General features: G+C 36.5%; 1 protein-coding gene across 3 annotated transcripts in view; it reads right to left on the bottom strand.

Annotated features, from left to right (window-relative positions):
* The window catches only part of WDR35 (WD repeat domain 35), a 47,769-nt gene that overhangs the window by 8,696 nt on the left and 15,828 nt on the right, over nt 1-23,245 (bottom strand). For all 3 annotated transcript variants that reach the window (XM_079297907.1, XM_079297906.1, XM_079297905.1), the window contains exons 10-19: nt 21,957-22,142; nt 19,265-19,325; nt 10,623-10,767; nt 9,316-9,385; nt 8,528-8,581; nt 6,639-6,748; nt 4,942-5,152; nt 3,630-3,710; nt 3,368-3,504; nt 1,257-1,460 (exon numbers count right to left, since the gene is read on the bottom strand). In XM_079297907.1, the coding sequence (XP_079154033.1) occupies nt 1,257-1,460; nt 3,368-3,504; nt 3,630-3,710; nt 4,942-5,152; nt 6,639-6,748; nt 8,528-8,581; nt 9,316-9,385; nt 10,623-10,767; nt 19,265-19,325; nt 21,957-22,142 (1,259 nt within the window). The remainder of the gene's footprint in view (nt 1-1,256; nt 1,461-3,367; nt 3,505-3,629; nt 3,711-4,941; nt 5,153-6,638; nt 6,749-8,527; nt 8,582-9,315; nt 9,386-10,622; nt 10,768-19,264; nt 19,326-21,956; nt 22,143-23,245) is intronic.

The raw sequence follows: 23,245 nt of genomic DNA, 5'->3' as shown, positions 1-23,245 counted from the left end.
TATTACCTCATATAAAAGTAATTCTGCAGGTGCATAGAACATAAATAGGAGAGACCTAAACCCTTCTTCTAAAAAAGCCCTCCTTTTAAAAATGCCCTCACCTTACAAGTAAATTAAGGAAGGCACTAGAAAGTCAATGCAGTAAGCTAAATAAGAGCATCTATCTAAAAATATTAAAAATATATTTGAAAAATAGATTTTTTTTCATTGTGATTTTTGGTAGATCCTTATCAGGATTTTTCTAGTTGTGAAAGTTGAAAACAGTAAACAATAAAGTAAGTTTTTGATTTCTGCAATTCTATGACCATATTTCTCTTCAGCCATGTGAAAAGGAACATGCCATATCTAAAACTAGGTGTTGCAGTGTGACTGAAGGGCTCAGGAGGCAGACCACATCCCAGATCACCAGACTGCCATCAACTAATCAGGACATTACCAGGCACTATTGTGCATCTCTGTCCAGCTCCTGCCTTCTCCCTCTGCCCTGCCACCCCTGTCCCCCTTACTTTCATTCTTACAGCATGAAATAATAACTAATTTTTTCTCCATCATTCCCTACTGTTTTTCATGGCTCCATTAATCAAAGCTTAAAAATTTCACATGTGCATAAGTGATTCATGTTTCTCCATGTTTGACCACCATCTACAGGCTACACTGCACAACTGCTGCTGCTGATTTCTCATTATCCTTTTTCAGTAGAGACAGTGCTCTAGCTAATTACTTAGTGTTAATTTATATTCCCAGCAATTCTAAAATTTTGCTTTGTTTGTTTTCATTCCTGAGCAAAAATTACACTGATTGGTTTCAATGTTTCACAGTTTCATCCAAAGTCCTTCTGTCTCTCCAAAAATTACAGTTCATTAAAAACTCTGTTGTTTGTATATGTAATTGAGAAGAATGTGTACTTGGCTACTAGCACAGAGCAACACCACATAAATTAAACATTATTTAAGATTGTTTGTATTTTTGGAATCCCAGTTGAAATACCAACAAAATACTTGTGAAAAAAACATTATAAAACACAGCACTACCTAGAGCAGCCAAGGTTTTGTAAACAGTTTGGAATGCATTGGTTTACATACAGAACTGGTTATCTATGGATAAACCAAAATTCTCTCCATCTGACCCTTTTATGTTTTTGCAGAAACTGGTAAAGACTCTCCAGAGAAAACAGCCATTCCTGATTAAGGAATGCTTTTTTTTCCCCCCCAACTTTTTTTTCTTTGCTTACTGCTGAGATGTTTACATGCAATTACCTTCTGTCCATATCCAGATACATTCTTTCAGCTTCTTCAAATCTGCCAAAATAGGCTGCCACTTCTGCTTGCTTCATGGACTCGCTCTGCAGATTGCCCAGGCGCTTCACAAACTTAATGCCCTGATAATCTTTGCAACGCACAAAAGCTTGTTCAGCCATCTGCAGGTCCAGCTTCTGAAGGGCAGCTTCAGCCAGGAGTCGCCTGTGTGATAAACAAACACAGCAGATGGAAAAGCAGCTATAGATTAAATTAAATGAGGATACATTTAACTAGGAATTATTTAAAGAAGACATATGAGATGTTGCAATTTATAGTTTCTTAGGTAATACAGTCATGTGTTTACTCTGAAGACATTCTGTGATCTGTCTGGTATTTGGCCAGGGAGAGATGTTCAAATAATTGTTCATATTCTTTTGTACAGCTGTTCAGGTGGACACTGGCTTGGGAGGAATGGGCAAGATTTTACACTCATGTGAAATGTGTTGCTGGTCTCAGTGCAGTTCTATTTATTTATTTATTTGTTTTTTTCTTTCTTCCAGGGAAAACCTTTGGGGAACCTTGTAACTGGTCCTGCTCCATTGATTAGTTCTGTAAATAGGGAATTCAGAGCCAACCTGTGTGCATCAGGTGCTTGAATGAGCTCTAGAATTTTCTGCAAAAATAAGGCTTTTTAAAATTTAAACTGGCTGATTGACATTGTGAAAACAATCAGTGCAGTAAGGCACTGACAAAACCACTAATATTATTGCTGGATTCAGTGACTCAAGCCATGCTTAGGCAGTATCAGCTCTGTATTTTTGAATCAATTTAAGAAGGTTGGTATCACTTAAACTCAAGTGCTCATCACTGACATCAAAGAAATCAACTGATCTGCTACAACTGATCTGCACATCACCATTCATTGCATTCTAGAAGCAAGGTCACTGTTTTGTTCTGATCTGGAATATATTGGCTTTATATCCAGCATTTCTAATCCATCTCTTCTTCATAAATATGGCCGTGTTTTCTCTCATAATACAAATAAAATTAATGCAAATTCCAGAGCAAGGAGAACAGAATTTGATATTTATTTTGTGATTTTATGATATAGAACTTTTACTGAGACACAGACTTGCAAAGCAAATAGTCATTTTCTATTAAGTGAACAGATGGTACTAGCAAAAAAAGCATGAACAATTTCAAAGCTCCAAAAATCTTCAGCTACTTCAAGACATTTGTAAAAGGGAAGACTCAAAACACTAATATTTTACCCTACACTCTCAAGATAATAAAATTATAGTATTACAGAAACCTTCAATATGTAACTAGCAAATCCTGTTCTTCAAAATGAACATTCTGGAGACAGAACAACTAGATAGAAAGGAATGTTTTTTGGGACAAACTTTTAAAGCAAGGTGTCTTGTCCAGTCTTTCAGCAACTCTATAAATTCATCTCTGAACCACCATAATTAACAGTGAACTCTCCAACCCCCTCAATGCAAGCTAAATTATCTACTGAGGCATTTACTCTTCCAGCCCTTATAAGTTGGGATATTAAACAGATTTCCAGCACTCCTGTTTTCACAGACTTATTCTCACACATTTGCTCTGCAGGCTTTTCAACTTCAGTTTAATAGCTGAGCCATGTTTAGTCTAAGCATGCCACCACCTCCATTTCTCAGATTACTTCTGAGATGCTTCATGGGAACACAGCACACTCAGTCCTACTCAAACTACTCATCCTACTGTCTGTCCCTTTACCTTTAATGTTCAATATCAAATATATAAGTTTTAATTTATTTTAACCAACTTGGTTATCTTTCTGTCAGCTTTTCACTTCCTTTAAATTTCCTCCAAAACACAAGGAACACTGTGTTTTGGGACCCATATAGCACAGAACAAAATGGTGTCCTGAGCCTGTACCCTATATCCACTATTTTGATACAGCACATGCCTGACATTCTAAGTACTCCAACATTCATTAAATCTTAAATAATTGTGAGTAAAACATATACTGCTTTGGCTGGTTTTAATTTGAGGGTTTTTATTTTCATACTAGATCTGTCCAAATAGGAAAAGAATAGAAAAGAAGACAAGTTTAAACAAATTTGGCTTATAGAAGATTTTACCAAAGTCTGGGATGTGGATTTTCTTCTATGAATTGGGAAGATTCCTCAATGCCAACTTTTTCAATCAGTGCTCGACTGTCTCGTAATGACCGAATCTCGAAATTGATGATGTAATCTTTGTTAGGATGCTCAGGATTCTAACATAATGGATAAAGAAACATATTTTTATTCCTGGTGACTTTTATTTTCACCCAACAAAAGAGGTATCTATCATTAAGATAAACACCAACTTCTCCTACAAAATAAAATTAATTATACTGACCTTTAATATTTCATCCAGAAGAACAGACTTGATTTCTAAATCTTCAAAGTTGCAAATATATCCAGATGTTTGTATAGGTTCCTTAAAGTTAAAGAAGTTATAATGAAATGAACTTGTATTATGCTAAATCCTAATCAAATCTGTTAAGTATACATATTCTTCTTCAAACTAGGATATATTTGCACTTCCAACAAGAAACAAACACTACAATCATTAACATTATTGACAATTCTGTAAACAAAGACATCATTAAAAAATCCTCATGTTTTCTTCAACTAAATTATGAGAAAGAGATAGAATAACACCTGCCAATATTTAGATTCAACTGAACTGTTTTACAACTATCTCTACTAAAATTACATTTATGTATTTCAAAGCAGACAAAAAAATACCCTCCTGAAAATCTCATACATTCAAGAAAAATATGACACCATTTTTATGTCTCTAGGACTGACCATTCATTTTAGCTATTTGGTCCAAAACTAAATAACTCTCATTCCCATGTGAGTTGACATGATTTTGAGGTTTCCTGAAGAAAGTTTATATAAACAAACACTTGCAGAACTGAATGGTAATAATAAGAATAATGCTATTCAAGGAAGAGTCATGAACTTAAGAGTGAACTTTTTCTAATGAGTTTACATATGCTGATATTTGTTGGAGTCAGTGAGTTAGGGGTCTCTCTGAATTCTTCACAGAGAAATCAGAGTGCAGAGATTGAGTAAGTTTTAGAGTGAGTTCTAATGCTTTTAGTGAGTAAAAGGTTTCAAATGCCACAGTAGCAGCGAGTGTTTTAGTGAAGGCTGCAAACATACTGGTATCTTCAGTGGAGGCTCCAGGACCATAGCTGTAGACAGGACTTAGACATTATAGTTATAGTAAGAATATTGCTTACATTTCTTAGATAGAACAGGATAGATTCTATGTGTAATGTTATATATAACCTGGTGTGCTAAGAAATTAGAATTTTAATAGGTTAAAGAGTGGTGGTCCAAGCTCATGTCTTAGCTTGTTGGAAAAGTCCTATATAAGACTATGTATTGGGAGAGTTGTTGCTTTTAGCCATTGGCTTTTGCCAGGGCTTCCAGCCATTCGCTTATTGCTTACTGCTGCTGCTTTTGCCATTGCTTTTGTTAGTGCCTTTTGAGACTGATGTGCTTTGTAATAAGATGTGCTTTGTAATAAATAACCTTTTTGACTATTAGCTGCTTTGCTTATTTAGAAGAATTACCCAACAAGTAGAATCCTTAGAGCTCCAGAGTTTGGTGCCATAGAGCACCGGGGGTCAGAAAGAATCCTCACAGATATTTACCTCTGGATCCAAGTTTCTGAAAACATACATCCTTGTTTTCTCCATCATTGCAAAGAGGTCTGGGTTGTCCCTGGCCCATTTCATGTCCCAGACGTCCCTGCGCTCCAGTTTCAGCTGCTCTCCCCTCTCCTGCTGTCCCGTGCTGTCTGCAGCCCGCGGGTCCAGCTCCAGGAAGCTCAGAACCCCCGACAGGTCTATGATGGCGAGGCGGCTGCACAAAAACAAACAGGGGAAATGCAAGGCAGCTAAATGGCACTACCCAAGGCTGTCAATCTGGAACAGTTCTCTAACCTGGCACAGCATAGTTCTACAGATTCCATGAGATGCTGTTGTGTGCCAGAACCAGCACAGAACCATAGATCGAGATTTTCATTTCTCTACATAGCAGAGACCAGACACCAGAACATTTGAAAGATGTTCTTTATCTTCCCACACAGGACCTGGGCCTCCAAAGATTCTGAAATATGCCCATTTTTATATCCAGCATTTTGAAGACACATCAGATACCAAGTTTAATAAATTACAAGTTTGTCCTTCACCAAACTTTTCTAGACAAAGACTCAAATTAGCAACTGAACAGGTTTTCCTTATTTACTAGGAGGCAATGAAGCAGATTATTAAATTAAAAAGTCAGTGGTGTGATGCAGACTATTAATTCCACAAATGGGATTTCTTGCCTTTTTACAAAGGGTGCTCTTCACTTTTTTCCAAGGCAATATTATGTATAATCCAGGTAATCTTTGAAGTCGTTTAAAATATGGGAAAAAATACAATTTCTAAAGGACTACATTTGAAAAGTTACAGTTGCATAGGCCTTCAGTGAAATCATAGTAACCTGCATTTACCACAAGGCCAGTTTAAAAGCATTTCTTAATATTGACAAGTAGACAGCCTTAATCCCTATTAAAATTTCAAATGCAATTCAGAAAATTAACCTCAAAATGCTTATGGATCTGAGCTTATTTTCCTAAAACAAAGTCATTTAGGAAGAAAATGGCTTGGGTTCAAAACAACATTAATATGGCTCTGACTTGATCACACCACCTTTTAAGCAAAAGCAATAGATCTACACATGCATTATGCTTTTGTTTGAAATGATAAAGTTATTTTAATATGGTTAAAATTGCTTTGCAAATTCCTGTGTATTTTGCATTTTCTGCTAACACTCTCATGCACTCTCTTGCAAAAAAACAGCTCTTGAGTAGAAAGTAACTTCAGTATAGGCACAGATGAAGCTCGGGAGAACCAGACTTCGTAGAAACATCACCATTAGTTACAGCCTGTAATAATGGCTTTAAATTTTCCAGGCTTTAGAAGGACACAGAAACAAACAGAAGTCTTAGATATAAAATTTCAGGTTATGACAGAATTTTATCAATTCATGTCACGATCAAAGGAAGGTTATGTTTGGTTTATCTAATAAAACAAAGGTATTTTCATGTATACAGGGTGTAAAGCATAGAGTCCTTTGCTAACAGTGTCTTAGAGCAATGACTGTCCAGATGAAAATAATCAGTAGTAAATAAATGGTGAAGCAGCCAGTAATAACAACTATAATTAATAAATGGTTTATACAAAATTAAAATTAGTATATAATTATTATAGAATTATAGATTTCACAGAATTGGTATTTTTACAAATTTTAGTGCTTCATTCTGAAATTGGGTACCTGTGTTAGAAGCAGATCTGTTACTCACCTGGAGTTGCAGTTCAAAGACAGTTGATAGGCACGACAGTCCAGGGTATAGCTCTGCACCAGAGCCACATTAGGGAGGCTGTACCTCTGAATAATGCCAGATTCTCTTCCCTAGAGGAAAGCAATGCTGCCTTAGTGGGAGAATTTATCCATCAGTAAACCCTTTAAAATGGTCTTATATATATGCTGTTTTAGACAAAAGAGCTTTGGGATGTGACAGAGCATGAGTGAAAAGAGAACCATCACCCCAGAAGTTCTGAATTTTGGTATTTAAACAAGAGACTGTAAGAAGCTACAATTGACAGATCTGCTTAAATCAGGAATGTTAAAACAAACAGTTACAGTCTGCATCTAACCCACAGAGTTTCAGGAGCCATGAACCTCTAGACATGGTCTACATGCTACATAATAAAAAAGGAGAGGTGTGAAAAGATCCTTGTCCCACACTGGTAAATCCCCTCAAAGAATTCCACATGGCAGCACCAGCCCAGGACTGAAAGCAGGACAGCTCTGCTCATGTGGGGCTCTCTGCATACCAACAAGTCCCACCAGTTACTGCAAGACCAGAGCTAGATTGAAAAGGAAATGCTGTAAAGTACACTGGTTATTCACAGGCTTGAATAACAGAAAACAAATCTAAATACCAGTTTATCTTTAATGAAATACCCATTCCCTGTGTCAAAACACGATCAGGCTGAAAGGAGTGACACCTCTGAACTGAAATGATCACTACCACTATTTTCTTGTGGTGTTTCTGTAAAGTGAGAAACATATCCTTGATTTACCTACTGTTCAACTCTTATGTTGGAAATGATGGAACATCTGAAATTCCAAAAGCATGAAAACTTTATTCCTTTTCTTTTTACTTCCCCTAAAGCATTCCCTAAAATACTCAGCATAAATCATCATTTTTGACTTTTTCACACATGTATACCCTATAGACTAAAAAGTAGATTAGTTCAGAAGTGTTAGAAAATTGAACCACTATCATATGCATTCTTCAGCATGCATATATGATATGATTCAGCTTCAGCACATTTATCCAGATCTGGTCTCAAAGGCATTTCTTCTCATTCTTTCCTTTTAAAAAAAGTCACAGATTAATTACTGTCAGAAATTCATTTTCTTATTCTTCAAGCTGCAACAATTCCACAGTCAGCTATGAACCATCACACTTCTTTTGTTCATGCTTTCTCATGTGACCCTCTGGTTTTGTAAAATCCAATCAAACAATATAACAAAAAAACAAACAAAAATCCACACTGGTATCAGAACATGAGAAAACATCGAGATCTTTCCTGGAAGGTGGATAACAGGAAGAAACAATGTTCTTTCTGTCTCTTTGTTCTGTTCAATTAGTTTGCTTTAAAGCCCACATGTAAATTTGCTCATTACTGAGATTACTTTCCATCCTGAAACAAAAAAAATACACTAGCTCTTTGGCATGATTCAATACCTCACACACCTGTATAATCCATCAGTGTATTCTTCTGTGTACAGTACCATGCATTATACCATTAACATGTAACAGGCAAATGTTTTAAATCTTTGTGTCTAGAACATACTGTCTCAAAGAGATTTCTCAGGACCCAGATTACAGAATTAAGTCCTGACCTAAGCTTTATAAAATCCTATGTGTAAGTATTAACTCAGGCAACTAGTCTGTAATTAAATTGCAAGTACTTAGTAAATTAGCCCTCCCAAAGAAAGAATCCAGGCTAACAGAAGAAACTGTTAAAGTTATCTTTGAGGAAGTTTAGAAAGAGATTTTGTCTGTGTAAATTCTAAATTCAGAAATGCTTTGAAATTATGACTGTTTATGAACACAGAATAATCTTATACCTACAAGAGCAAGAGATAATTAGGAGTTGTGTTAATCATATAGCTTACCACAAGTAGTATCTTATCAGATGCTGTTATTGCACAAATTGGATCTCTTGTTCCCTAAAAGTAAACAAGTGATACCAATATCAGTTTTCCTGCAAAGGTAAGAATGCCCTGCTAAAGAAAGAACGTCATTTAAATAAGCAAGATATAAGTGTCCACATAAAAAGGGGCTATCAAACCTTGTCAGCACAGTCTGTGGATAGTTTATGGTATCAGTAGCCTCTGCTATGGGAATCATGACAAAAATATTAACAGTTTCCTTTACTGTTCTGCCCCTCCCTCCAGAAAAATAAGAAACCCAGAATGTAACAGGTGTTTAACAGAAAACACCAGAAAGCAACAATACCTGACTCATAAGGTCTGTTAATTAATTTATATCGGGTATATCAGTAAGGACACCCAGCACTTGCACACACACATAAACTGAAATACTACAAAAGATCACAAAGTTTCAACCAAGTTATATTTTGTTGAAGTTAAGGGGAAATGCTTCTGACCAGGAAGACAGCAGGTGTCCACATACTATGCACACCCAGAATATATTTTTTCCATATGTAACATATGTTCCCTACAGTTTGCTGTATATTTCCAGTAATACACAATGACACAGTAACAGCACCAACCAGAGGGAAGAAATATAATACTTATGTACAAAAGATAGAAGTAAAAGGAATTTTAAGTACAACCACTTCTACTAATGAAAATCTATGAAAATAAAAAAATCAACACTAATTATTGCTCTTTCAAACGACCAGCAACAACCCAAGAAACTGGTTCAAAACATCACTCACTTCAAAACCTCTGCTGTAATCAAGGGGTCCATCTCCAGACCCTGAAGAGGTGTCATCAATATGATAGATCCTGTAGAGAAGGAAAGTTAGAAGAAAAAGTGAGTTCAAAGAATGCATCAACTTTGGTAGCACTGGTATATTAATCATAATGTTTGATCCTTGGAGAAGAAACTGGAATTGGAGAAGAGAATAAAAGCAATGCTTTTATGTTCAAAAGCATCCCCTTTGAAAAACCTGCTTTGTATTGATATGAAGATGTATCAGTTGCTTTCACTTCCACAGCCCCTGATGGTCTATTCCCCATGATCTGTGAACTTTCATCCTGTGACAATAAATTCCTGCTGTTACAGTTAAGTGTCCTGCTGAAAACTACCAACCACTCAGTTGTCCTTTTCAAACATGTATTTTCATATTTCCCCAGGCTCTTCTCCACAGTTATGAAGACCTTCACCTTCACATCCACAAACACTTAAGTATTACTGTATTATTCAACACTTACAAGTTTTCTTTTGCCTTAAAAAACAGCAAAATCATCATTAATGCTGAATTACAACTATTTACATTTTTTAATGTTTTTATCAATTTATAATCTTGTCCAAGGCTAGGACATCCAGGTCCTACAACAACGTAAGTTATTACACTATGCACAAATAATTATTCAATATTAAGGATATATGGTGACAGGAGATGGTAGGTTTATAGAAAGATTATATAGTGTAGAGACAATATGGAAGACACACGGAATAACTAAAAGAAAACCATAACAAAGTGGTGAGTTTTGTGGTGGTGACAGAAAAGTTAATGCCACAAACGAGCACCTGGGAACGAAATATTTTGGAAGCAAAATGATGTTGACTTTGGCTTGTTTAGTTTGAGAGGATAAAAGTCCGTACAAGATTAGTTGTCAAAGCCACAACCAGACACAAGTGCATTAGAGAAGAGCCAGCTGGACAGACTGTGTTCTTACAGGCAATGACAGATGAGAAGCAGTTAAAGTTATCAGAGGGAACAGAGCTGCCTGGAAACTAAGAGCATGGAGGAGAAACAGGAGAGGGGTAAAAAGGCATCAAGACGCACAGCTCCGTAAGGAAAACATGCAGCAAGCAAATGGAGACACTGAACAGGAACTAATCCAGAAATGTCTGAGGGATCTGGATAAAAACCACTAGTTTTGTTATACAAAACTAGTATTTCATCTTACAGGCCTGCTATGAGAAGACAAGGGTTTGCATTTTAGACATAGCAGAATCCACCTTAGCAATGACACCAGAGCAGAGGAAGAAAAATGAGAGAGCCTGAGGACAAACCTTTCCCTGCCTTCCTTCCTGGTCCGTGCCAGCTGATTGATTTCCATGGCTGTGAGCTTCCTGGCCAGCCGGTACTGCCAGACGTAAAAGGCGTCTCTGCAAGCCGCCACCACGTGCGCTTTGGTCATCGTGACAAACAGCGGCTCTGGGGCACAACAGACAGCTGCAAAATTAGAGCAGCACTGCAGAGATGCTGATCCCTACATTTCATCCATCTTGGATGAAAACATATACCCATACATTAAAAGCAAAAAACAACAATCAAAAAAATCTGCCTACACACAACCTAAAGGCAGTTTTCATTAGCTCAGAAGATTTCACAGGGGCCTTGGAGCCTTGTCCAGAAGAACAGAGAAATTCTTTAAAAGTTCTGATTTTACCATTAACACTTTCCTTCCTGATATTTCAGCAAACCTTCATGTGCTGATGCAGAAAACATCAAATACATATAGACAAACTTTCAGGTTAATGACCAGTTCAGGAGCATCTTGAATCTCCTTAACAAGATCTATTAAATACTTTCATACATTACATATTTGAGGTCATTCAAACGTTCACAATCTACAAGAGATTCTTTTTCTTTAAAACAATTCATAAATACTAAGTTAGAAAATACCTAGAAATATTGTTTGTACCTTAATTATAATACCAGCTAATAGCTGGGCTAAATATCAATTTTTTATCTGAATAGCAACAAATTAAATATTAGCAGACTGCATGATTAGTCTTACTTTATTATACCAAAAAATCAGTGTAGGATTTTTTCTTTACTTCAGCCCTAAGCCCACTTATGTGCACAAATTAAGTATCTCATTCCTGCTGTTCATGTTCAGTGGGAAAAAAAAAAAAAAAAACCACCAAAAACAAAACAGTGAAGGCATACAAAAATGAAGAAACTTAGTATGTAAATCAGCCAATGTCTAAGTTCTACAAGTACATCCTATGATACCAAAAAACCCTGAGATACATTCAAAAGGATTGTGCAAACCAGCCTGATAGTGGAACACTGAGTCATGCAAATAACATGATGTGAGCAGAAAATGAAATTCTTTTACAGTGCATCTCTTTTTTTTTTTTTTTTTTTTTTCCCTCTGTATTTTAGCACAGAACAGAACTCTGGAGGGAGCTATAAGCCTGCCACATAGAAGAGCAGTGCTACAAGAGACAGATGGGGGAAGATTGGTTGAACAGATTTCAATTCTTTGAAACCAAGAGGATTATATAAGCTACCCAATGGCTGCAGAATACTTTTTAGTAAAAATCTCAATACTGGTAAAGAAGGCTTAGTGATGATGCTTAACATGAACAGCACAGTTGTTTACATTATATGCAACTCAGTGTATTTCATGTACTTTTATCACATTCATTTCAATAATTAGTCACATCCAAACTGAATGATACAGTTGTCTGTTTCATCAAAAACATTAATAAATTCCATGTATTTGCTCTGGTTTTTATTATCTTCCAGCTGTATGTGCCATAACAACCAATGCTTTTATCCTTTAAAAATTAAACATGAGAATCTCCTGACAAAGGTGGGAATAAGGTTTGCTCAAATCACATTTTTGTACTAAGCCTCACATTTGGACTCAACTTAGTTAACATTTGAGTACTTGTTGTCCAAGGCAATGTTAAACCACATTGCCATGCCAATATCTGAAGCCAGGGACATTCCTCACATTCATGAGGTGACTCCCCCTTTGACTTTCAGCTTCCATGGAGCTTAAACTTACTCATTTGTGCACACCTTGAAATACCCGAGTCTAGGAAAAAAAGTTGTTAACATAAGATCTGTTGTGATCCAGAAACAAGATGGCAAAGCATTCATGCTTTATCCAGGGGAAAACAATCAATTAGGCATTTTATGAACATGCTAAGCCTAAAGTGATTGCTACTGGCAAAAAGCACATACACACCAACCCCTGACACATTTTCCTGCCGCTTTTTCATATCAGCTCTAGCAGCAGCTGGACAGAGTAAGTTGGATCAGTTCATTCATCTAACTGACCTCAAAATTAAATAAATAAAAGATTACATTAAGTTGGATTAAAGAGAAAATCACAAATGCTGGAGCAGGCAGGAATGAGCAGCCAGCATGGAGGGGAGGGCTTTCCCTTCTTTGCAACAGCAGGCTCAGTAATGACTGGATTTAAAGCAAATGTGGAATCACAGGCACAGCACACAGACACAATCATCAGGATCAGATCCATGCAAAGCCACATCTGGAAGAGCAACATCTCCATGTGGGAACTGATGCTTTTACAGAATTGCCTGTATAACTTCAACAATTGCATAAAAGTAGGACACATGGCATTTTTTTCTAGAACTGCTTTAACATTTTGCATTCGTCAGTCATTGAACAAGAAATCACAAATAGAAAAATTGTGAAAAAAAAACCCTCAAATCCAAGTCTGGACTGGACACAATGAAACATTTCTTTACAGAGGGGGCAGTGACACACTGGAACAACTTCCTGGAGAGGTGGTCAGTGCCCCAAGCCTGTCAGTGTTTAAGAGGTAACTGGACAATGCCCTAAGCAACATGCTTTTGGTCAGCCCTGGAGTGATCCTCAACAAGCTAATTGTCAGTCCCCTCCAAATGAATGTATTCTATTCCACCTTCTCACCTCAGAGCCTTCCACACTGCACTACACTCTGCTCCTAAAATATTTTCCCTCTTGACTGCATAACAGCATAAATTCAACATGAGGGAAGGATGTCCCAGCCACCCCAAGTTTGGGCTGTTGCTGGGCAGAGAAGGAAAGAATGGGATTTGTTATTTCCTATGAAAGACAATAGGCTCATTTCAATCCCTTCAGGCTGAGGAAGATCTAGAATCCCTTTCCAGGCAGCTGGTTTAACTACTTAAGTTTCCTTTAGCACAGGCAAACACTGTCTCATGTAACAGCACTGATTTACCAGCAGGTGCTGATCACCTGAGCATCAGTGCCCTTCACACAACCTGTGCTCTGATTATTAAGCAGACAGAAATGCAGGTATCTGAAGTCTGAAGGAGGCAAGAGATTTGGACACTCCTCTGCTCAGCAGCTTTCCATGCTCAACATGTAAGACTCTTAGGCTATTGAGTTCTTCGATGCCCTATTTCTGTATTAATGTCTTAATGCTTAATTTTCAGACATTGAAAATATGTGGGGAAATCATTTAAACAGGTGCTTTACTTTTCAGGTGTTGACCAAATACTGAAAAGGACTAAACAAGCCATACCCATGAAAACAACTCCAACATGTGAAACAACTGCCCTTTAAATTCTTTCTGACCCTCCTTTTTCTTCTCACCTCATTTCTCTTCACTATTTCTTCATAAAGCCTCCTCCCTGAAGGAAAGAAACTTTCTTTCCTATATACCCAGGAATCTCCAATAACCTTCTACAATGTCTGCATTTCATCCACACACACTCCATCTCACTTCAAAACTGTTAGAAAACACCTGCTTCAGTGTCTAATCTTCTTGTAAAAATACAGACAGAAATCAAACTTAATGCACGACTACGTTACTTCACCACATGAAAAGGCTGAAACGCTTTCTAGTGTATGAGATAGGATACACAAACAAGAAAGACAAGTAATCCCACCTAAATCTGATGGAAAGGAAGCAATCTGACAGACAGACAAAATACTAAACTGTTGTTTTCATACAAGTCTGTTACAGGCTGTTCCTGAGAAACCAGAATGAACTTAGTCTAATCAATAAATCTACCTAAATTTAGAGCTTGATTCATATATCTCTACAAGTGCTGGCTCACAAATGGAAGAAAATGTCAGGCAACAGCAGGGACAAGTGAACATGTTGGGACATGTGGGAAAACTCATGAACAACTACGGTTTACAGAACATAAATATTCAAAATCCATTACAATTTACATTAAAAGGATCAACTAAGTAACAGCAATTCAAGTGCTTTTCACACGTAGTTCAGTCATCCCTGTCAAGGCATCCAGGAGGGAGGGAAGACACCTGGGCATGACTCCAACTCTGCCTTTAATCCACTTGTATGTTGGTCAGGCTGTTGTATTAATTTCACTGGGTGCTAACACACACTTGAAAGATAACTCAACACTTCACTATGTCAGTGCTCCTAAGCATATATAAGATGATGATATAATCCAGCCTGAGTGACTTTTTCTTAGCAGATACCATCTGTTGTGTTTCCATTAAAAAGATATTATATAACAAGATATTTAACCTTCTGTAGTTTATATTTAGTTATTCATCAAAGGACTTTGACAGAAAGCCTGTGAGTTGTAAAACAAGAACAGAAGACACTGTGTTGTTTAATTTTTGTACCAGAGTAGGGTGGAATGCAGTAATGTTAGACAATGAAGAAAAGAGTAATTTATGGGCTAGCAAACACAAGCTATTGTGAAGACCTCCAACACAAGGCACAGGAAGCAGAGGAAACAAAATGCCTTTGGACAAAATAAAAAGCAGCATGAGGAACAGCTGAAAGTGCAACCACCCATCAATGTCTAAAGAAAGCTGAAGTGATGGTCCTTCATCAGATAACTGACTAATCCTTTATTGCCATCATTAACAGAGACAAGCATTAGAAAGCTAATGACATAATTAAAAATTCAGCAGAATAAAGGAAATAATCACTTCTTTTTTTGAGCCTTGAGCTACTGGCTTAGCTACTTGAGCTACTGGCTTAGAGCCCAACAGCATAGGATTTACATCTCCTAAGGGTGAATCAAACACTGCATAACGTCACAATTACTTTGTCATTAGGAGATTCATAGTGCTTTGTTCAAACATTATATAAAATACTATAAATTGACAATTCAGACAAATTGTGTCTTAATACATGTTGTCAGATGCATTATTTAAATATTCTGTCAGTTACTTAGTATCCCTACATGAGCAGTCTTTCTTCTCCACTATCCATCTCCTACCAGGATGAAGTCCCAGAGGCTTTGCCCAAGGGGCCTGCAAGGCACCTAAGTCTCAAGGAGGAGTAAACCCTTTATGCCCAGGAGAGCTCCAGGTGATTCCTGTTCCAACAAGGGGCAGTCTGCTAGAAACCACACATAGTGCCTGTTCAATCTACAGTAATTACAGCCAGTCAAAAAATACAGTTTAGACTCATGGTAGTGAAGTGCACCCATTCAAGAAAAGGCAGGAGCACACAGATACCAAGTGGTCCGTTGAGGACATTCTACAACATAAGAAATAATTTTTCACCAGCATTTATGAAAATAAAATAAAGTAATAACATCACTGTACTTAAGCCACTCTGAAAGATGGCACTTAGTAGTCTGAAACAGATACAAGAGTTCAAAATGCCTAATTACCTAACTCTTTATGGACAGAACTTTATGCAACAATTTACTAGCTTACTAAAAGAAAACAACCTGAAAATTTGTATTAGTAGAAAGAAGAGGGGAAAAAAAGAATTTTACATACAGATAATAGCATTCTTCATAACACCTGTCCAATTACCTTGAGTTAGAGATAAATTAATTTTACTTTTTAACTGCTTATTTCTTAAACTATTAATAATTACTCTCACTAGTTAAGTGATTGAATGCTGATTTTCCTCACTTACAAACAGAGCAAAAGGACAACGATTTTGTTGGAAATCAAGTATCAACTGGAATCTTAGAAGAACTTTCAGAAAGGTCTTCTGCCTTTAAGGTTTTACAAGGTCTTCTCTCTATATTGACTTCTGCAAGGCCAGACAGCTGCTTAGGTTCAACATGCTGTCAAACTGGAACAATTACACTTCCCACTGCCAAGAAGCTCCAACTGTGATAAACAGCATGATAGACTGTACAATAGGACCTTGACTATGTTCAGCTGTCAACCTCTCACACTAAGTGACCTTATGTTGTAAATATTTCTAGTTGTTCTATAAAGTTGCATTTTCAAATGCTACAAAAAGACGAAAGTAACTATGATGAAACCAGCACAATGTGTTCCAAAAGAGTTGCATTAATAGGTATTTGCTGTTAACTTTTACCTTCAATCCCTTCTGCAAGTTTGGAGACCAAGCTTTAAAGGAGTCTTACAGGATGCATATTTTTTAAAAAAAGGTTGAATCTCTGGCTGTGTTTACCATACAGTAATGAAAGACTCGCTTGTAATGTTTTAAATGAGACTACAGAAATTTTTCAGGACTCAAAAATGTAAATATTCCAAACCTCAACTATTTGTCCATCTATGAGGCCGAAGGCTATAATGCCCAGCATTTTCACAAGTGAACTCACTAGGAAACAGCAATGCAAATCTATGCACTAAACTGGACCTCCAACACTGGAGGGAACAGCAGCAGACTGCAGAAAGCTTTGTTATTCTAAAGGAAGAAATTATTTAAACTCTTCAGCACAATTCAAGTACAGTTGGAATAACAACAGCATTTTTCAATTAAATAGCCTTTCTTTTTAAGTGTTCCCAGTTACTGAAAAAGATTCTTTTCTTGTGTACAGGCAGCTGTAGGAGATGGGTCATACTGGCAGAATCAGAAAGAAACCTTTGTTCATAACGTAAATAAAACTCACAGATGGGATTCAGAAAGTTCACATAAACAGAACACTAGAAAAATGCAAATCAAAGAGTTAAAATGCAGTTAGACATGTATATGCAGAGCTAATTTTAACAGTGAGTGGGATTCATCTCACCTAATTTTAGACATCTCTGACAGAGATGAGCTGGCTGCCCTGGGCTTCTTCATACCCAGTGGAGAGCAAAAAGACCCCTCTTCATGATTCACTCAACTTATTTTAGATGTCAGCTGCAGAAATGAGAACTACTCCCACCACCCCAATCCCAGCTGCCAAGTAAGTCCAGGAAACCAGTGGGCACATACAGTGCAGACATCTGATCAGGAGAAGAGACAGGAGAGGGACAAAACAGGCTCCCAACTCACACCCATCACATCATCGTACTTCATGGGATGCTGTTTTGGGTTTAAGTTTTTTATTTTGGGTTGGTTTTTTTGTTTTTGGGTTGTTTTTTTTTTTGGCAGGGGAGGACATTGTTTGGCTGTTTTGTTGATCTTTTTCCCTCCAGTCTTGGTAACATTTTTGGTATTGAACCTCCTGGACCTGTTATTCCTTAAGATTCTGACATGGCCACCCTATTGCAAAAGGTGGCCAGAGGACATCAAAGGGACAGAAACAGAAATCACAAGACTAAAATTATTACAATATTTCATAAACTTTCCAAAAGTAGTCACACTCAATCATCAGAGCACACTCTTCATTTTAATTATGATCTACAATATAGGGCATGAATTTCAAAATACATGTATGACTCACAGTTGATTTCCTCCTGCTATCACCAAAAAACTGGACATTAAAAAATTATACTTACAACTTAGTTAATATATAACAAGGAATAAAACCATTTAGAAGCACTGTTTGAGGGAAATAATCATTCATGATCTCAATTATTTCTAATCTTTGGTTGATTTTTTTCTTACTTGTATTCTTCTGTGAATTGTTACTTCTTTGTTCAATAGTTCTTCACCTTACTTTCCTCATCATTTCTATCTTACCAAAACTTTACCCATCAATTTTATCAGACAGAATGGCTGTTTTTTGTTTAATATTAATAATTAATTAATATTGATAATTAATAACCAATGACTTAATAACAATGACTTAAAACTAACTTTTCTACTGAGACTAATTTAGCCAGAAATGTTTCTTTTTGCATAGAAGATAAAACAATGGCTCTAGAAGGCAATGTACATTAAAAAAATTAATGAGGTTCTTGTCATAACAGAGTCTTCCCTCTCATTCAAAATCAAATAAATATTTTCATAAATTTAGATAAGCTATTTAGCCTCTCAACAAAACAAGAGTGTTAATGAAAGAATCAAGGTTCAAAAAGAAAACTGCAAACAGGGTTCACAGTGTCTACTCTGAATCCAAATTCAGATTTATTTGGCTAACACCCCAAAAATAAAGCAAAATCCAGAACCAATAGAACTGGATGCATTAGTCAAAAACCTGATAAATTTGTCAGTTTGTCTACAATTCCCTCATCTTTTTAAAGGGAAAATAATCAATGATCTTTATTCTCAAGCAAAAATCAGAAAACTGGTTTGCAATTATTTGGCAATGTTCTCAACCACACCTGCAGCAAACAAGCAGCAAGGAAAGCCTGGAATTCAGCAGTAGTTAGGATTTGAGGGTGTTTTCATACCTGTGTTATAATGCACTGATTATTTAAAATTTAATTTTAATTTATAATCTGAAACTACTTAGATAAAACAACTGAGGAAAATAAGGAAAAAGTATTATCAACACTGAAACACAAGAAATTGATGCCTACATTATTTGCAAAGCAGCAACAAGTAACTTTTAAATTGAAGTCCAAATCAATCATTTCACTTCACCTGATACAACTGGAGCCTTTACAAAGTTTTTCTTAAAAAGAAGTTGAATTTTTCTTCACTGTTGTGAAGGAAAATCTGAATTGCCAAAAGACATCCATTTAAAAAAAAAAAGTAGCAATTTTTTAAAATTCTATTATCTATCGTTTGCATTAACTGGAAGAATCAGTTTCAGTTTAGCCAATTCGACAAGGAATGTTACTGGTTTGATAAGCCATTACCTTTATTAACAGATAACAGGAGAATTCCAACACAAATTACAGAATAACACTATTGCAAGTTGCTTACCAATATCAATATATTTTGGGTCCAAGGGTGTGCCAATAGAATTGCAGAGAACCAGCACATACTGTATGGAAACAAAAGCAAGTGTCATTACTAACATTATTAAGTAGATTAGTAAGCTGCACAGAGTTTTCTGAGATGGTGCATCTCACAACCCACACCACACATTCTAATGCTCATCAGCAACAGAGAACACAGAGACCATGACTGCAGAAAATACAAAGCAGCATAAGCATGAGAGTAATGAGCTATTTGCCAATTAGCACTATAAATTAAGCACAAAACAGGCAAGTAACCAGCTGTTTTATGCATGGGAGCAAATCTACCAGACAAAATCCAACAAGTAGGAGATACCAGCAGCACATCCAGAGACAAGACATGGGCAAGGCAGGCAGCATCTCCCCTGCTGCTGTGGGAGGCACACACTGCACTGCAAGTATTTACAGGCATGATACACCACTGACTCAGGGACTTAACTCTCATCAGCTGCTCATGCAAAAGATAATCTAATGAACTCCCAGCAGTTAGGATCTTTGTTCTATCCTCTGCAGATCTCCATATCCTAAACCTCCAGAAGTGTGGGGAGAACTGTCAACAAGGCTTTCCCTCTGCCCTGCAGTGTCACAGGTACTACAGAAGTGAAGAGGCTTTTTTTTTAAAGTTTTGCCCTTCTCGTAATCTCACTCAGAAGGCTTTAATAGCACAGTTATCTCAGATACTGGGCTGTTAAATTCAGGAAGATGCAAATGCATAACAATTCACTAGGCACCAATGCTTCATTATTGCAGTTTATGTATTTATTTCTCCAGAACCAAATCAAGGATTAAATATTTTAATGATTATTGCATAGGGAAATGCCTTGAATGGGAAGTGTGGAAATTAAGGAGCAACTTTTACTGTCTAGTCTTTAAACTTACTCAATAAAATAAATAAAATCTACAGGGCTACCAAAATGTCAATTACCCAAGAGCTGTTATCCTGACTCTCCAGGAACTGAAATATAATTAGTTTTTCATGTCTCTTTCATGTCCTGAACAATCCATGTAATTGTGGTAGCAGACTACAGTAACTGTACAGTTATCCTTTTAAACTGATAGACTGACATCTTATTCATCACATGAGAGCAGCTCAATTTAGCTTTTCATCTATTGTATGAATTTCATTCTTCCAAAGAAAAAGAGCTGAATATGGATTTATTTTAATTTTTTTTTTTCTGCTTTAGCCATCAGTAAGTACCTCACAAAAAGAGCATTTTTATTTCTCTGTTCATGAGTTAAACTTTCCACCAGCATTCTCAAATGTCTATTTAAAAAAAAATATGTTGTGCCTCTGCCTTTGCAGGAAAACACACATGGCTTTTCTAACTCTCTGTTTTTTATTTCCATCACGTTTACATTAATTCTTCTCTGGTAAATTATCCCCACACTGAGCCTACAATAAATTTCCCTTTCATGCCCTTTCCAGTCATCTCTGAGACTCCAAGTCAGCAGATCAGAGCCTGTCAAGGAGTAATGGAGTAACAGTATCCAAGACAGGCTGTATGACCCACACACACACAGTGGTGCCAGGGCAGGGAGTTTCCACTGTCTGAATTATCTAGCCTTGTTATGGATATCAACGTTGAGTCCTTCTTAACTTACTAACACATCTACTTGCAATAGCTTTAAACATGTCCTGCTGAAATTAAGTCTTTTTTCATTAACTATGCCTGTAAATTCTGTCATTTTGAAATTACAATTCTAATGACCCAAATCCCTTGTAAACCAAATCAGTTTTTCAGATAACAACTCTAATGAACCGCTACCCCATAAGCTTACGTGCTTCATTTCCTAAAATCTGGCAACTCACAGTGTTAATAATTACACTGGAGCCATTTCAAAACAAATGAAAGGTCCTTACTCTCTGTAATTTTCAGGTGCTAAAATTAAATCTCTTATTTATGCTCTATAGAGTTGTACTAAGTCTTTCTATTGTTTGTTTCCTCCTTTAAAATAACAATTCAGAAAATAATTATTTTATTGCACTCAACTTCACCAGAAGTTTACAGGCACATAATCCTATGCTTTCAGTCCATATGACAGTATACCATTTATAGCACAATGAAGCAAAGCAGCACTAAAGCACGTTTGGGGTTTTTTTACCATGCCACCAAATGACTCTGTCTCATGCTCCTCCTTTGTAAGCAATATATAAGTGATGCAGAAAATAATTCTGAAGTGATTACACAAGAAAAATCATGTAACAGTATCACACTAACTGAACATTCATTAACCAAAGGATACATTTATCAATTGTGATTACATATAAAATAAATTAATAAACAAAGCAGTTTGCAGTAAAATGTAATTTATATCAACTTAAAAACTGCCCCTTTTTTCCCATTTCTGAGTGATAAAATATTCATTACCATTCCAATGCTTTTACCTTGTCTCTGGAGAACTGTTCCAAATATTTCTAAAGCAAATTAATCTGCAGTTTTTATTTGGCTACAGAGTTGATGTGTCGACGCAGTTAATCAGCTACTTACTTTTTTTTTGGGGGGGGGGATTCTGTGTTTTTAAATATTGAGCCCATTCATGCCATTCTGTCAAATGACAACTGACACAACTCTAAGGCAGATTCAGACTTTGACATTTTATCTTATTCCTGACATGTGGAACAGAGCATTTCAAGTGAAAATTAAAACAGATTTTACCTGAGGCTGGTTTTCATCTGCTTTAGTTGCTAAAACACAGAAGTCCCCATAAGTTGTTATGGAAATAAGGCTCCTGACATATTTCACATGTTTCTCATTGTTTTTTGTGTCCCAAAAGACCACACAGCACTCTGGGCGATCCGCTCGGGTATAGGCATAAACAACAGTATTGGAACAGTAGCCCCACTGCCAAGAAAGACAATGTTGATAAAACCAGTCAGAATTTATAATAATTCAACAATTAATTGTTCACAGTCATGAAAGAAAGAGCTTATTTCATATACACAATTAGTATTCAATATTTCTAACCTGTCAAGTGACAGACTGATTTATTATGAGAACACAGCTCACGTGGTAATATACTAGAATATTAAACTGGCAAAAACAGCTTTTCTATCACAGTATAACTTCATAACTGAAAGATCAATCTAAAATGTGACAAGATCTCACTTTGTCTTGTTTCTTCCTTGTTCAGTAGGTATAGAGGTACAGAGGTAAAGAGGTTCTGCAGCTATTCAGAACCACCCACTGTGATGATGGTTTTTGCCATGAAAATGCTTTCTTTGTGACTACTGATTTGGAAACCCAAAGTTCATTTCCCAAAGGAAATACAATAAATACCTTAAACAGTGCAATTCCAGAAGCAGACAAAAATAAGTAATAATATAGGAGCACTGTAATAACTCACATCACCTCTTCCATATTAGTACCATGAGAAAACCCCTCCCTGCCTCCCCCCAGAAGAATGTAATTATTCTGGTAACAAGTAGAAGAAAGGGCAAAAAGGCAAAAAGAAACAGAATATAAGGTTGCATTTTACTGCATTAGACTGATTCAAAGCTCAAAATCTAACAATGAAAATCCTTTCTAGTACAACAGAATCAGAAAATAGGAAGGAGGTGAAGCTGTCAAATAAATGAGGCATAAAGCAAAACACTCAAAGATGATGCAATTGTAGAAAAACTAATAGAATTCTTTGCATCAGCATCTACCAGAGAGAGAGAAGAGAAAACTTATTAGTGTTGGCAAGAGAGGTTCCCACACTCCTCAGGAAATGAAACCAAGATGATAAACTACAGCATCAACAGAAAAACTTGTAGAATAGACCTGCAGACTCTAAATTAGTATTATAATTCCATGCAAAGTATGAGTAGTTTTAAAAAAAGATCAGCTCAGTTTATAGTTTTTACTGTCTTGTTAATTAAAACCCTCTTTCTCTTATTATGGCTTATTGAAAAATAGAGGAAAACAGATTATTCACTAGATTGGTAATGTGATATTAACTCTGT

The sequence above is a fragment of the Erithacus rubecula genome, assembly GCF_903797595.1.
Source record: "Erithacus rubecula genome assembly, chromosome: 2".
NCBI classification, from domain to species: domain Eukaryota; kingdom Metazoa; phylum Chordata; class Aves; order Passeriformes; family Muscicapidae; genus Erithacus; species Erithacus rubecula.
The sequence above is the reverse complement of the archived record's forward strand: the minus strand, read 5'-3'. Positions and strand labels throughout refer to the sequence as shown.